Source organism: Glycine max, chromosome 16 (genome assembly GCF_000004515.6).
Source record: "Glycine max cultivar Williams 82 chromosome 16, Glycine_max_v4.0, whole genome shotgun sequence".
Classification (NCBI taxonomy): Eukaryota; Viridiplantae; Streptophyta; class Magnoliopsida; order Fabales; family Fabaceae; genus Glycine; species Glycine max.
Genome location: NC_038252.2, coordinates 2,847,888 through 2,862,827, shown reverse-complemented (window position 1 = coordinate 2,862,827; position 14,940 = coordinate 2,847,888). Strand labels below are relative to the sequence as shown.

General features: G+C 31.2%; 1 protein-coding gene and 1 non-coding gene across 3 annotated transcripts; one reads left to right on the top strand and one right to left on the bottom strand.

The window, feature by feature from the left end:
- Positions 1-2,487: 2,487 nt before the first annotated feature.
- On the bottom strand, positions 2,488-2,559 carry TRNAG-UCC (transfer RNA glycine (anticodon UCC)). Its single transcript has one exon. It is a non-coding gene; the product is annotated as a tRNA-Gly (tRNA).
- A 3,087-nt stretch (positions 2,560-5,646) lies between these two features.
- Positions 5,647-13,757, top strand: LOC100807455 (uncharacterized). Of its 2 annotated transcripts, XM_003548387.5 has the most exons (14): positions 5,648-6,530; positions 6,870-6,956; positions 7,490-7,599; positions 8,143-8,193; positions 8,317-8,488; positions 8,931-9,251; positions 9,324-9,527; positions 9,734-10,219; positions 10,393-10,602; positions 10,713-10,901; positions 11,359-11,522; positions 11,656-11,808; positions 11,900-11,978; positions 13,054-13,757. In XM_003548387.5, exons 1-14 carry the CDS (start codon positions 6,096-6,098, stop codon positions 13,498-13,500), a joined length of 3,108 nt encoding a protein of 1,035 aa, XP_003548435.1. In that variant the 5' UTR covers positions 5,648-6,095; the 3' UTR covers positions 13,501-13,757. The 2 variants fall into 2 exon arrangements, with proteins under 2 accessions (XP_006598923.1, XP_003548435.1); XM_006598860.4 differs by lacking the exon at positions 9,324-9,527 and having other exon boundaries at positions 5,647-6,530.
- The last annotated feature ends 1,183 nt before the right edge of the window (positions 13,758-14,940 follow it).

The following is a 14,940-nucleotide window of genomic DNA, read 5'->3' as shown; positions in this document are numbered from 1 at the left end:
ATTAATTTAGTCCCTATAAAAATTATATGTATAATTTGATTATAAATAAATTAAATAATTTATAGTGATTAAAACTCACAAAATGAATTAAGCAACTTATGGGAGTTAAATACTCCAAAAATTGTTAGTTTTTGACCTTTTATGACCAATTTTCTTACACTTTCTTATGAGATTACGAGAAAAGATGAAATAATTGTGAATTTTAATGTTTTCTAAATGTGCTTGAGAAAGTGAAAAGAAAAATAATTAAGTTTGTTAATCACGAAAAATCGTCTAACGAAAATTTTAATAGGATGAATAAAAATATTTCTTGTTTTTATAAGAACTAAATTAATATGGAAATTTTTATAAAAAAAATTAATATCTTTTAAATTTTATAGGAACCAAATATATTTTACTGAAAAAAAAAACAATTTTATGCGTAATCAGGAAAAAAAATGCAATTGAATCTAGGGATTCATATTCATTGAATTCTATTTTCAATTTTTCTTTATTATAAAATGAAGCGTTTGAGTTTTTTAAGGTTTGGAACTTCGGGCACTGATGTATGGAATCTAATTTTTTTTTATTTTCTTTTTTACTGTTACTATTTCTAATCATAAATCACTTTTAAATATTTTACACATTAAAATTAGTTAATAGTCTTAATTTTATAATATATATATATTAAATTTTTTTTATTTGAAATTGTTGAGTCATAAGATGAATCAAGATTTTCAATCATTTTTTTGTCTTAATCCTTCATCAGGAGAATTGAAGGACTATAATTAATCTAAAATTCAGTAGAGAGATCAGTATAGTCTAACAAAAAAAAATATTTTCGCCAAAGATCAAACTTGTGTAGTTCTCGAACAATTCGACCTCAATAGTTATGCTTTGATACAAATAAATACTAAATTTCAAAAGTTGCATCTAATATGTTAACAAACAAAAGTGTAGTATCTGTATTAGATGGATCACACGATGCTAGTTTTGTGAAGCATTAAAGCATGAGATAATGCTTTGATTTCTTGATTTGTGCAAAAAATGTTCTAACAATCTTTCTAGAATTTGTCAAAGTGAAGAAAGTAAGAGAATAATCAAAGTTAAACTCTCACTTCACCTAGAAAGATGTCACTATTGTGCAAATCTGTTCCGATCAAAGTTGATTTGGCTACTAAAGCTAGTAGAATAAGTGCTACTCAAGGAAGATAAGTGAAGTGTTTTATCAACTTGAAGTAGACTAAAAAAAAAAAACTCCAACAAACACTTACTCAAGACAATGCAACATAGTTAGTTTGAAGACTAATGGTTACTTGACATTGAAGCTTATAAATACATGAAGAGTTGAAGTTACCAACTTTGTAGTGCATATTCTTTCTTACCTTCAAGCTCTCTTTGTATTTTAATATTTCTTAAGTTATGAAACTCTTAAAACACCTTATAAATTATGATAGAAAAGCCTTAAAGGTTTAATTTGTAAATTCATTTGTAAGACAATAGTTTTATCTATGTGCACCCAAGCTTTAAATAATTCTACTTATTTGTTTTAAAGTTAGAAATAACTTACTAGGAAACAATACTTAGGCCGTAAGAACTTAGGTATAAGCTTTGTATAAAAATTATAAGTGATACTAAATAATATATGTAATTTTAGTAATAGAGACAAATCAATATAAAATTGTTTGTGCTATTGCTTTCTCCCTTTTCAGTTGTTGATTGGTCTTAAGTTTGTGATTTTTGCTTTTTATAACTAAGTTTTTTATTCCATTATAAAAACCTTCACCTGATTCGATCCTATTTGTATTAAACCTACTAACAGACACAAGGCTGACTGGATCACAATTCAATTATTTTTCTTGTGATTTTTTCCTTTAAAAAAATACTCTTAATATTTTTATCATCTTAATTTTTTTTCACACTTCTCTTTAAATAAAAATGACCTTATTAGGAAAATATTTCCCTTTACTTTTTTTCTTTAAAAATGGTAAATTTTATAAAAATATAAGAAAATCTGAATAATACTAAACTCAATTCCTTATCCTGTGTTTGAATTGAAAGAAAAAAAATGAAAGAGAAAAGAAAAAAATAAATTTTTATCTCTAATTGTTAACCTTTCTCTTCATTTTATTTTTCCTTTATTTCCCACCAAACAAAAGGAAGTACATTATTTTCCATGTTTTTTTTCTCTTTCCTTCGATCAAAACATACCATTAAGCAAAGTCTAAGTTTCAAACATTTTAAATGAAAAAAAAAGTGATTTAAATACTATTAATAAAGAGGATAAAATAATATATTTTTTGTTAACAAAATAATATATTTTTATGGTTTGGAGTTTAAGATTTTATACAGTTTCATTGGAAAACTTGAGATCTGAATCTGTCATGTCACATTGGTAACGAGGATAGTGTGAGATGTGATATTGCCATTGGGGTTCACGCTTTATAGCCGGCTTTCTTGCATGGTTGATTATTCAACAGCTGCCTGCTTAGGTTTTCAAAAATACATTGCGTTTGCCGGGAGTCGAACCCGGGTCTATTGCTTGGAAGGCAATTATCCTAACCGTTGGACTACAAACGCTATTGATGACAATAACAGTTAAGTAAATCATCAAATTTATAGTTTTAAAAATCTAACATGGGTTTATCAAAGAATTGAAGATCCTAATAAATTGGGTTGATTTGTATGGAAGTATTACAAATTTAGTGCATGTTTGAAAATAAAATGAAAAAAATACTCGAGGTAAAAATAATTTTATCAAAAAGGATTAAAATTTTTGCTTTTATTTTTATCCGTTTAATAATGTTCAAATAATATCTTTAATTTCAATTCAAACATAATGCATACTTGAATTGGAAAATGCTCTCTTTTGCTAATTTTTTTTATGTGTATTTTGTCGAAAACAATCCTATTTAAAATATTATTAGGCATTAAATTAAACATTTTTTCAGTCAAAAATTCAAATATTAATTCCCTTAAGAAAAGTTTCTTCTCATAGATTCAACTATATTGATATAGTTATAACTACTATCAAATATTGTATTAACTTCTTAATAGTTAAATAATAAAAATGTGTTTGAATTTGTTTATTTCGATCTTGTTTTTTTTCTTCTCCTAATTTTATAATATATTTTAACAAAAAGCTTCCATTTCTTTAAAGATAATGATTTCCAACTCCAAGCATGCTTCCCATTGAAAAGTGAAATGGTGAATCATTATACATATATATTGTGATATTTTTATAGTATCTCATGGAGCTTAAACGTGACATTGTGTCATAACTCTTAAAGTTAAACCACATATACACAAGTTTAAACCAGGATTTTATACACAAGTTTAAACCATGATTTGTTTCCAAAAGCTATGGTTGAACAAAGACCAACCAACCCCACATGACAGTTTCAGATTTACAGAGGATCTGCGAACCGACAACCATGGCAGTGCCATATTTATAACAGTCATTTATTATTGTACTAATGTTTATAGTATTTCTAATTTATTTTCAGTAAATATAACTTTTATTAATTTGTAAAGATATATCACTTTTCTATTTTTAGTTTATAATTCTTGTAAAATCTATATTATTTTCCATTAATCCTTCGTTTACAAAAATGTTTATATAGGTAAACAATGATCAATTCTGGTAAAGGGTCACCCGTAACCCTCTAGGGGGCAAAGAGAGCAATGATGCAGCTATCATATTAATTATAAGGATCATAGAGGATAATGGTGATGATGATTGATATTGCTCCCTTTGTGCTAATAAACCAAGTGATATCATACAGAATAATTAACGGGGCAAGCAAGTTGCGAAGATAATAGAAATAATGATCCAAGTTATTTTCGTTATATTGAGGGAATAAGAGGGGACAATGGACCAATTAAATTAAGAAGGCCATCGAAGTTACCTGGATTGTAGTTTCAAAACCCCACATATATATTAATAGTTATAACAAGATCACACCCTTTGTTTCATGCTCTAATTCCTGTCACTTTCACGGCTTCACTTAACCTTGTTTTGATTGAGCTCAGATTGATAAAAAAAAAATAAAAAATTTATAGTCTTGTTACCTTTTTCACATTATTTTTATTTAAATATGTTTTTCTCTTTTTTTATTCCATTCTATTATACTCAACCAAACTGTCCTTAATTACTTGCAGTCTACACTAAAAGAAATTGATTCCTTGAATAATTTATTAGACATCATTCGCTTATATACAAAATTACAAATTAAAAATATATAAGTTAAAGATATGACTAAAGATAAATCTAATCGAATAACTAAAGATAAATCTAATAAATATAACAACTCTAAAACTGAAAATAAGTCTAATAGCTAAAGATATAATTAAAGATAAATCTAATAAATATAACAACTATATAAAATTAAAATATATTATCATATCTTCTAACATACATAAAGAATAAAAATATTATTTTTTAAGATAAAAATTGATCTCTTTAATTACTATAATTTTCTAACTAGAGATACACACAATGGCTTGTGGGTCTTAAAGGAAATAAAACCGGTTTAACTCTCTGTTAAGTGAGTCGAACCAACAAGTCTGCATTTCAAACAAATTCAAGATAACAAAGCTCGTATATAGTGCAGGTTGAGTTTTGTGGATGGCTTGCAAGTTCAAATCCAAATGTCTAACTTTATATATGATAAATAACATATGATGGCTATCTTGTTTTACTATAATAAATTGTTTGAATAAATATAATTTACTTATCCTATTATCTATTAAGTAATAAAATGATATAAATAATTCTTAAAATATTAAAAAATTATCAATTATAAGATAATATCTCTTTCCATTATCATTATTACTGTTATTAGTATCGATTCTATTATTATTAGTATCATTATTTTTATTATTATTATTATCGTCATTATTGTTATATTCATCATTCTTATCATCACTTTTATTACTATTAGCAAGGATAGAGCCAAACATGAAGATTAAGGGGGCCAACACACTCAAAGCTAAGCTAGATATATGTTAGAGCCTCCTAAGTAATATTAAAATAAATAAAAATAAGAGAAGAAAAAATATGTACAAAGAATTGAATAGAGAAAGAAAATATTTGTTAGCGTGCCAGCGTGCCTCAAACTTTAATCTTATAATTTGTATCAAATATTAGATAATATTAAAATTTATCCTACGTTTATCTTTTTTTTTTTTTGACAACAAAGATATAATCCTACTCTTATCTTATTTCATTCTAATCACGGAAATAATCTTATTTTATTTTGCTCTCAGATGTTATCTTATTTTATCATATTTTCACTATCGAAGAGACTTTTTTTAGGGGCACTATGAGACCCGTTTCACTATTTTTTCTTGATCTTCTATTTAATTACGATAATTGTAAAGATCCCTACGCTTCCATTCTACCTTTTTTTTTATTCTGGGAAAAATAACAGCAGAAACTACCCTAGAGGCCCAGACTATCGATTCTACCCATTTTGAAGAAAAAAAAAGAACAAAAGAAAATGCGTGTATTTTTTTCCTTAACTTTTCTTCTGCACGCGTGACCCTACACTTCTCACTCAATGCGCGTGACAAGATATTAACATTTCCATATTAGTAGCATAATGAAATCTGGTTGAAATTTCTTTAGCACAGAAATAGCACACTTTTCATTTCACCAAAAAAAAAAAACTAATAAAAAGTGCACAGACTTACCCTTTTAAACAGCAAAAAAATTGATCCATTTAAGATTTTTATTTTTCTTTTTTAAGATTAGATTCTTTTCTTTCCCGAGTCTTCAGCACCCTGGCCATTGTCCCTATGGAGTGCATTTCCCTTTCCATTCGTCAAAATCATCTTTTTTTTTTTTTTCTTTCTTCTCCTTCAGTAAAAATCACTGAACAGTTCTAAAATCAAATCACCTAAATCCACATCAGAAGCCCATTTTTTTTTCACACCCAGAATCTTTCTTGGTCTTTTTCTTGAATTCAAGTACCAAAGTTTGAGTCTTTTTCGACTTTGGTTGAACTCCATTGAAGGAGTCGCATCTGGGTGTTCGTGTGCATGCGAGTTTTTTCTTTCTTTCCAAAGTTTGAAGTTTTTCCCCATTCTGCTGCGACCCAATTGATGGGACTCTAATGGGTTCCTTGGAATCAGGGATCCCATTAAAGAAAGGGAGCTTGTTTGGTTCTCAGTTCAGCAGAAAAGAGAAGAACCCTTTTTCACACAGGTTTAGATCGAGCTTCTCGAGGTTGCTCTTCAAGAAGCTCGATTACGTGCAATGGATTTGCACCGTGGTTGTGTTCCTGTGCTTGGTCGTTGTGTTCCAAATGTTCCTTCCAGGCTCGGTCGTGCAAAACTCCGGGGAGGAGTTCTTGAAAGATGTGAGAATGCGGTCTGATAATTTTTTGCAATATGGAGACATTCACAAGGTTTTGTTGGACATTGGGGAAGATGCTGTTTTTTTGCCTAAGATTTCGGAGAAATTCAGCAGAGGTAGTGGGGGTAGAGATGTGGATTTCTTCAACCACACAGTGCAGCATTATGGGTACAGGAAGCCTCAGTTGGCATTGGTTAGTTCAACTATTTTTTATTTTTTTTATACTTATTGGTGTTTGTTTAGAGAGTTTCTTGTTGCTCATTGTGAGGATAGTTAAACTAGAAGCTGGATTTGTAGGTTGTGCATGTGGTTCACTTCAGCATGGTTTTTATTTATTTTTTATTTTTTTAACGATAAACTGGGGTCAGGTTTTTGCTTGAATTTGGAGATGTTTAAGTTGGAGTCTAGTTTATTATTTAAGTAATGTTTTAGTGGTTTAAGAGTTTTTCCTTGTTATTGATTGATCCATGGAGTTTTATTTTATTTTATTTCTCTCTTGACATTTTTAATGTCATTTTGATTTCTTTTGAAGGTGTTTGGAGAGCTGTTGGTTGATTCGCAACAATTGCTTATGGTAACAGTTGCATCTGCTTTGCAAGAGATTGACTATGAAATTCAGGTACCCCGTTTATGGTTTGTTCTCGATTTTTATGCTGGAAAGTAGTACTTTTGAATTTAGGCAAAGGAAAATGATTAGGGAACCGGCTAAATGAACAATGTCTCTCTATGATATGTGCACTAGTGTGGGATTGAATATGGTGCTTTATTTCTGGAAGAGATGAGATTGAGAACACAAACAAATAGAGATGTTGAATTATAGGTCAAATATTAACTCTTGGGGTGCGGGTGTGTGTGTTTACTTTACTATTGGTTTCAACTTTTAAATGCCTCATTGGATAAGTAAAGACACTTCTACGAGATATTCATTCAACTTCTACGTAGAACTTCTACTAGAACCTTGCTAGACAAGTGTTTGAAAATTGAAGCATTTATGGGTTTAGAAATGTAGACTGATGTCCATAAGAATCTAGTGACTTGTCAAAGTGAGGCCAAAAAATCATTAAGAAGATGTTTGCCTCCAAATCATTTTCAATATTTTTTAATTATTTATATTATGTTTATTTTAGCTCAAATATTTTCAATGTCCCACAGGTCTTTTCACTTGCAGATGGACCAGGGCATAATGTGTGGAGAAATTTAAGAGTTCCTGTCATTGTCCTTAGAGCTTGTGATAAGCGCAACAACATCGTAGACTGGCTAAAGTATGATTGTTATTCTAATTTTTACTTCTGGACTACGCATTTTGCACAGTATAAATGTATAATTGTAATGTCTAAAAATATGAACCAACTAAGTGGTAACTCCAGCTGATAAAATGACAGTCTGTTTAAGCTTTTCGAGCTTTATATGTCTTCTCTACTTTGTGGTTTTGTATCACTTCTGGTTTTAGGTATACACAACACAACTCATTGGAAAATTAGAGTCAAATAATTTCTTGTTTTTATATAACCAGATTACAATCTTGATTAATTCTTTATCCTTTAGTTATGTTTATATTCAGTTTGTGAAAAAGAATGCTACTTGATCTTGAAGTTTGTCTTGTTAATGATTTGTATTAATCCTTATAATATTTGAACGTTGAAAATAGTTTGGTGCAGTTGTGTTTGCTTTAGTATATCTGAATTCATGTGAATTTACTTTTGCTTGTTTCTTAATATGTTACTGACAGAGAAAATCTACTGTTTTGGTTGGATGGATTAAAGATTCTCATTGCAACTGATAAGAATGTCTGTTTATTTTTGCAGCTATGATGGTATAATCGTGAGCTCTCTAGAAGCCAAGGGTGCCTTTTCTTGGTATGATACTTGATTGTTGTTGTTACCTGAATCCTTTACTGACTTTACACCAATGAATTGCATTTGGGGTTTTTGGCATGAATATCCTCATTCAAGTAACACGAATGATTTTAGTTGTTACAGTTTTTTGCAGGAACCCTTCAAGTCTATCCCACTTATATGGGCCGTTCATGAAAATGCTCTTGCTTATCGATCAAGACAATATACTACTAATGGGCAGATTGAAGTTTTGAATGATTGGGGAAGAGTTTTCAATCGTTCAACAGTTGTTGTCTTTCCAAACTATGCCTTGCCGGTAATATGTATGGGACAAATTATTTATTTAATGTTTGATACATTGAAATCATACCTAGGGTGTCTACCTAAATTTCACTTGCTCAACCACCAGGCATGCTGAGCGTTACAAGGCAATTTCATTTTCAAGTAGTGATTCGTTCCTCTATTGATTCATAATTTGCCTGCTATGTTGACTTTCAAACAGTTGTCTCATTGTTAACTGCATCTTCAGCATTTATTTAGGAATAAGTCTGATTTACAACTTACAAGATGTAAATACGTTTCATATTGCATACTAAATTACTAATACTATTATCCTGAGTTTAGTTCTACAATAAATAAATGTTATGGTTATAGTTATTAACTAACATATGATAACTTGTAAACTGACTCGTCAAAGTAAAATCTCACTATGTTTAGACATTATTGAGTATGACACCTTAATGTTTTTATGTCCACAGATGATTTACTCCGCATTTGATGCTGGAAATTTTTATGTCATTCCTGGTTCCCCTGCTGAAACATTAGAAGCAGAAGCATTTATGGCCTTACAGAAAGATAATTTGCGCGTCAATATGGGCTATGGCCCAGAAGATGTAATTATTGCAATAGTGGGCAGTCAATTTTTGTACAAGGGCCTGTGGTTGGGGCATGCCATTGTTTTGCGGGCTTTAGAACCACTTCTGGCGGACTTCCCTTTAAACAAAGATAATTCTAGTGCACAACTACGAATCATTGTTCATAGTGGGGAATTAACAAATAACTACACTGTGGCTCTTAAGGTATATATCATACTTCTCTTTGTTTTTGGTTAAATAATTTGAAGTTTCTTATCTTGTATTCTGTTTCATTAGACCATGGCGCATAGTTTGAAATATCCAAGAGGTATTATAGAGCATATAGCAGGAGATTTGAATGTCGATTCTGTACTTGGCACATCAGATGTAGTGATATATGGATCCTTTCTTGAAGAACAGTCTTTTCCAGAGATTTTGATCAAAGCTATGTCCTTTGAGAAACCAATTATTGCTCCTGATGTTCCCATGATCAGAAAATATGTATGTTAGCACTCTAATTTTTTTTTCTTTAACCATGTCTTGGGTCTATATTGCTTCTTGTTACTTTTGTCAATCTTGAATATGAATCATCTCCAGACTTTGACTTATTATTATTTTGTAGTTAAAACAGTAAGAGTTTAAATTTTTCATTTTTCATATCATATATTTCTGAGGAAACCACTGACTGTATTGTTGACATTAATTAGGTTGACGACAGGGTGAATGGCTATCTTTTCCCAAAGGATAATATTAGAGTTCTGAGACAAATTTTATTAGAAGTGATCTCAAAAGGGAAAATATCACCCTTGGCTCGCAACATTGCCTCAATAGGGAGAAGCACTGCAAAGAATCTTATGGTTTCAGAAGCAATTGATGGATATGCATCTTTACTTGAGAATGTTCTCAGGCTTCCATCGGAGGTTGCTCCACCTAAGGCTGTTTCAGAAATACCCCCCAGTGCTAAAGAACAATGGCAGTGGCATTTGTTTGAAGCTGTTCCTAATATGACATTTCAAAATAGAGTATTAAGAAGTAACACGTTTTTAGATAAATACGAGGGCCAGTGGAATCATTCTCAAAAAACTAGATCCACCCCTTCAGTTGCAGCTAATGATATATTTGTATATAGCATATGGGAAGAAGAAAAATATACTCAACTGGCCATTACCAAAAAAAGGAGAGAGGATGAAGAGGTGAGATCAAGAAATGTTCTAACTTATATAAGAGTAATTCTATATCTTTCTAAAACATCACCTAATAGTCCTCCTAGTACTTTATAAAGTATTAAATGAAAAACAGGGTATTCAATCTTTCATGACTTCCGTTTTGGGTGATTAAGCTTAACTCATGTTGAGTTTCAATGCAGTTGAAGGATAGAACGGAGCAGTCACATGGGACATGGGAGGATGTATATAAAAGTGCTAAGAAGGCTGATAGATTAAAGAATGATTTACACGAAAGAGATGAAGGAGAGCTTGAGCGGACAGGACAACCGCTATGCATTTATGAACCTTATTTTGGGGAAGGATCCTGGTCTTTTCTACATCAAAAATCTCTTTATCGAGGAATTGGCCTGGTAAGTTGTGTGTGCTTGTATTTTCTGTAATAGTTGTGCTTTCTATTCAGAACTTATAATGAGTGGCTTCTGATTTCAATCTGATGCAATGATGTACTGGATGTTTGCAGTCCGGTAAAGGTCGAAGACCAGGGAGAGATGATGTCGATGCTCCTTCTCGTCTTCCACTGCTTAATAATGGTTACTATCGAGATTTACTTGGTGAATATGGAGCCTTTTTTGCAATTGCAAACAGGATTGACCGTTTACACAAAAATGCTTGGATTGGATTCCAGTCTTGGAGAGCAACAGCAAGGAAGGTATATGATTGTTTTTCATATCTCATTTCTTTGGAGATCTGCATCTTTATATTCTTTTTCATCTGTGAGTATATTGGATTTTGTTTTAATAAATATTAATTTTATCCTTGTCAATCATTTTTGGTTTGAAGGATGTGGACTCGTGATGCTAATTTTATATTACCTTTTCCCTGTAACTTATTTATATAGAGGTATTAATTGTGGGTATAATAAGGCATTTAAAGCTGGAGATTCTTTGTCTAATTAGAGGTTTTGAAATTGTGGATATAAAAAGGAAAAATGATATTGTGTTCTGAACTGGACCTTTACCAGTTTCTATTCTCCTTTCTTTTGATTACTGGCATTGATTGTGTAGAAGACTAGAAGGATGAAATGTAGGAAGATGACTTGAATGGAAAAGATACATTCAATTTCTTGTCTTGTGGGTTTTTTGACTTCTGGTGTTGGGTTTTAACAGGCATCTTTGTCCATAACTGCTGAAAATGCATTATTAGATGCTATCCAATCCAAAAGGTATGGGGATGCACTATATTTTTGGGTGCGAATGGATATGTATTCACAAAACCCTTTGCAAACGGACTTTTGGTCATTTTGTGATGCTGTTAATGCTGGAAATTGCAAGTATGATCTCTTAAACCCAATATGTTTGTTTCTTGAGTACATGGAAGTTTGAGTGTTGATCCTTGCTTTTTGTTGCCTTTTACATTTTTAAAGATATAGCTTCACTTTTTCTACAATTGTGTTTTGAGTGAAGGCTTACTTTCTCAAAAGCCATGAGGAGAATGTATGGGGTAAAAGATGCTGTGGATTCTTTGCCTCCCATGCCTGTAGATGGTGACACATGGTCTGTCATGCAGAGTTGGGCTCTGCCTACGAGATCGTTTATGGAGTTTGTAATGTTCTCTAGGTAAACTTAGTTCATTTTGTAAAATAAGAAAATTGCTCTCTTGTAACTTGTTTGAGAGTTAAGTAACTGATGTAAACTACCATTTGTGCAGAATGTTTGTGGATGCATTGGATGCGCAAATGTATGATGAACACCATTCAACAGGACGCTGTTCTTTGAGTTTGTCAAAAGTAATTTGCTACCTCAGAATTAGTTTACTTTGTTGGTTTGGTTTTTGGCCATTTTCTGCTCATGGTTTAATATCTTTCTGATAAAAAATCGTTTTTTAAAACAGTTTTTTTTTTCACGTTGATACACTTATGTGGAAATGGTTTTAACTAATGGTTTTTTTAAGGAATCTATTTAAATATTGTCTTTTGAATATGGATTAGGGCTGACATTAAGAAACCAAAAGTGGAAAGTTTTTATTGGGTTAAAAAGGAAATAAATGGCTTTTGTATTTCCAATGTAATAAATGTCATTTTTCCAATAATTTTTATTTCCACTTTTGACTTATTAACATCAACCCTAAGGACTTATGTAGTTATGTACTTATGTTAACAAAAACATGTAAATAAAGAATACAAGCCTAATAAGTGGATGGCTTTTAAATTCCTCATTTATTTCTAATATTTCCTCTTGAAGCTTCTAACTCCATGGTTTGAATAAAATAATGGATGGTTAATGTTAGTTAATGGTATTTGGATGTGTTCACTCCATTCTTAACTGATAAGTGATAACTCAAAATTCCAACAGTCTGTAGGTTGACATGTGTTTTTAAAAACATTGTTGCAATAACTGGTCACCAAGGCACAACTTTACCGTTGTGCCAGGGCTGTTCCAGATGACAAATAAATAAATAAATATCTTTAAATACATAAAATTATATTTGAATTTATAATAAATAATATAAGTTGTGATATAAGATTATGTTTAACAATTAATTAATTTTGAAAAAATTATTAGAATTCAATTTAGAGATAAAAGGAGTAGATTGTACATTTGTGCACTATATCCTGGGGAGTTGTTTGTTTGAGATAAAAAAGGTCAAACAGATATAGAAAGGGTAGTTTGAGATATTGAGAGATTTTTTAATGCACATGTAGAACAGGAGAGAATATTGAGTATGTTTGATTGAGATAGTGGGGGCTGGTGAGTTGTGTGTTCTAAATTATAATACAGTAGATTTACTTTGAAGTACACTATATCCTTGCTGGTTATTCTTGCTCCTCTTGTTTCAAAAGCATGGATAAATTCTAATTCCAGGATAAGCATTGCTATTCACGGCTTCTCGAGCTTCTTGTGAATGTGTGGACATACCACAGTGCCAGAAGGATGGTGTTTGTGGACCCTGAGACAGGTCTAATGCAGGAACAACACAAGTTCCCGAGCCGCAGAGGTCAAATGTGGATCAAATGGTTCTCATACAGCACACTTAAGAGCATGGATGAGGACTTGGCAGAGTTATCAGATTCTGAGGATCCTGCAAGACATTGGTTGTGGCCGTCAACGGGCGAAGTATTTTGGCAAGGTATATTTGACAGAGAGAGAAGCTTAAGGCAGAAGGAGAAGGAAAAGAGGAAGCAGAAGAGTATAGAGAAACAAAACAGAATGAGGAAGCGTCATCGCCAACAAGTGATAGGGAAATACATTAAGCCCCCACCAGACGAGGAAAGTTCTAATTCATCTATGCTTGCAGTAACAGCATCATGATGATTTTAAAACACCATTTGTTTTGAGTAGTTCCTGGTATAAAATTCTTTTCTTTTGTAATTTTTATTTGATTTTGCTTAACATATGTGATTTTCGTTCAGAAAGGAATGCACATTTTCTGTTGAGGGTCATGTATGTAGAATATGGCATCGTTCTAGTCATTGATGCTCTGATAAATAGCTAGTGTGTAAAGTATCTTTAATTTTTTGACTTATTCTGTAATTCTATTCTTTCAGGATAATAAATTCATTTAGAGAGGTGCGGGAAATTGTAATGTAGGTAGCTCTTTGTCAATCTAAATGAAATTAACTATAATCATTATTACTTTGTTTTCCCATGCAATGTTCCATGCCTCTATATGCCCCATGCATCACCAAGACAACTCGTTACAGTTACAAATGAGTTCTTAATTTGGCTTTTACTTACCCCCTTTTTCGTTACAGCTAATTGAAGTACTTTGAATTTGGCCAATGGGTTATCACATGACGTTAACAAAAATGGTTATAGGAACAAGGGTGCAGTAAATGAGTCACGTAACTAGTAGATAAAGATTTTATTTTTATTTTTATTCTGACTAGTAGATAAAGATTGGATAAGGATATAGTTCACCTATGAACGCTCTGATAAGTTTGTAATCCACTAGTTACTTAGGATGTTAGTTACGTAGTTGTAGGTTGTATCTCAGAATTACTACACCTCATGCATAAATATGTGATCTTGTATCTCTGCATTTTTAAGAAATTTTATTATGACATCAACCGAGTGTCATCTAGAATCTAAACCCAAATTTAAAGAAAAAATGACGCCTTAAGTGTGACCCCCAAGAAGCTAAGGTTTGCCATTTGTTGTAGTTGCAAGAAACATTAACTCTTATCTTTTATTATTTTTTATTTTTAAATTTTCCTACAATTAAAAAATTTATGAAAAGTGCAAGAAACATTAACTCTTATCTTTTATTTTTTGAAATATTATATTCATATTGATATTGTAATTTTTCTCGATATTTTTTCTACTCTGATACAACAAGGAGAATGACCATTTTTATCATCGAGTAGAAATACATGAATAACTTATAATTTTATATATTTTATTAGTATTTTTTATTTTTTTTATCATTTTTCTTATTACATCATAAATCCTATTGTACTTATATATATTTTTCTGTTTTTATTCTCTCTCTTGATATTGGATAAACATATTGAATTTGAATGTTGATCAAACATTTTGCTTCGTGGTCGTCGTCTTCTATAGGCTTATCTCACACTAAGATGACCACGGCTAAAATGGGGGAGTCACTATTACGACCACTAAGATATATCCAAACTTAATACGTTAGAGAATGAGGTGGATAGTACAAGCGATAGACACTTTTGTTGGCGCGTGGTCGCCAATTACTCATAAACACCGACATAGTCATAGGACTTTTGATGCTAGTGAACA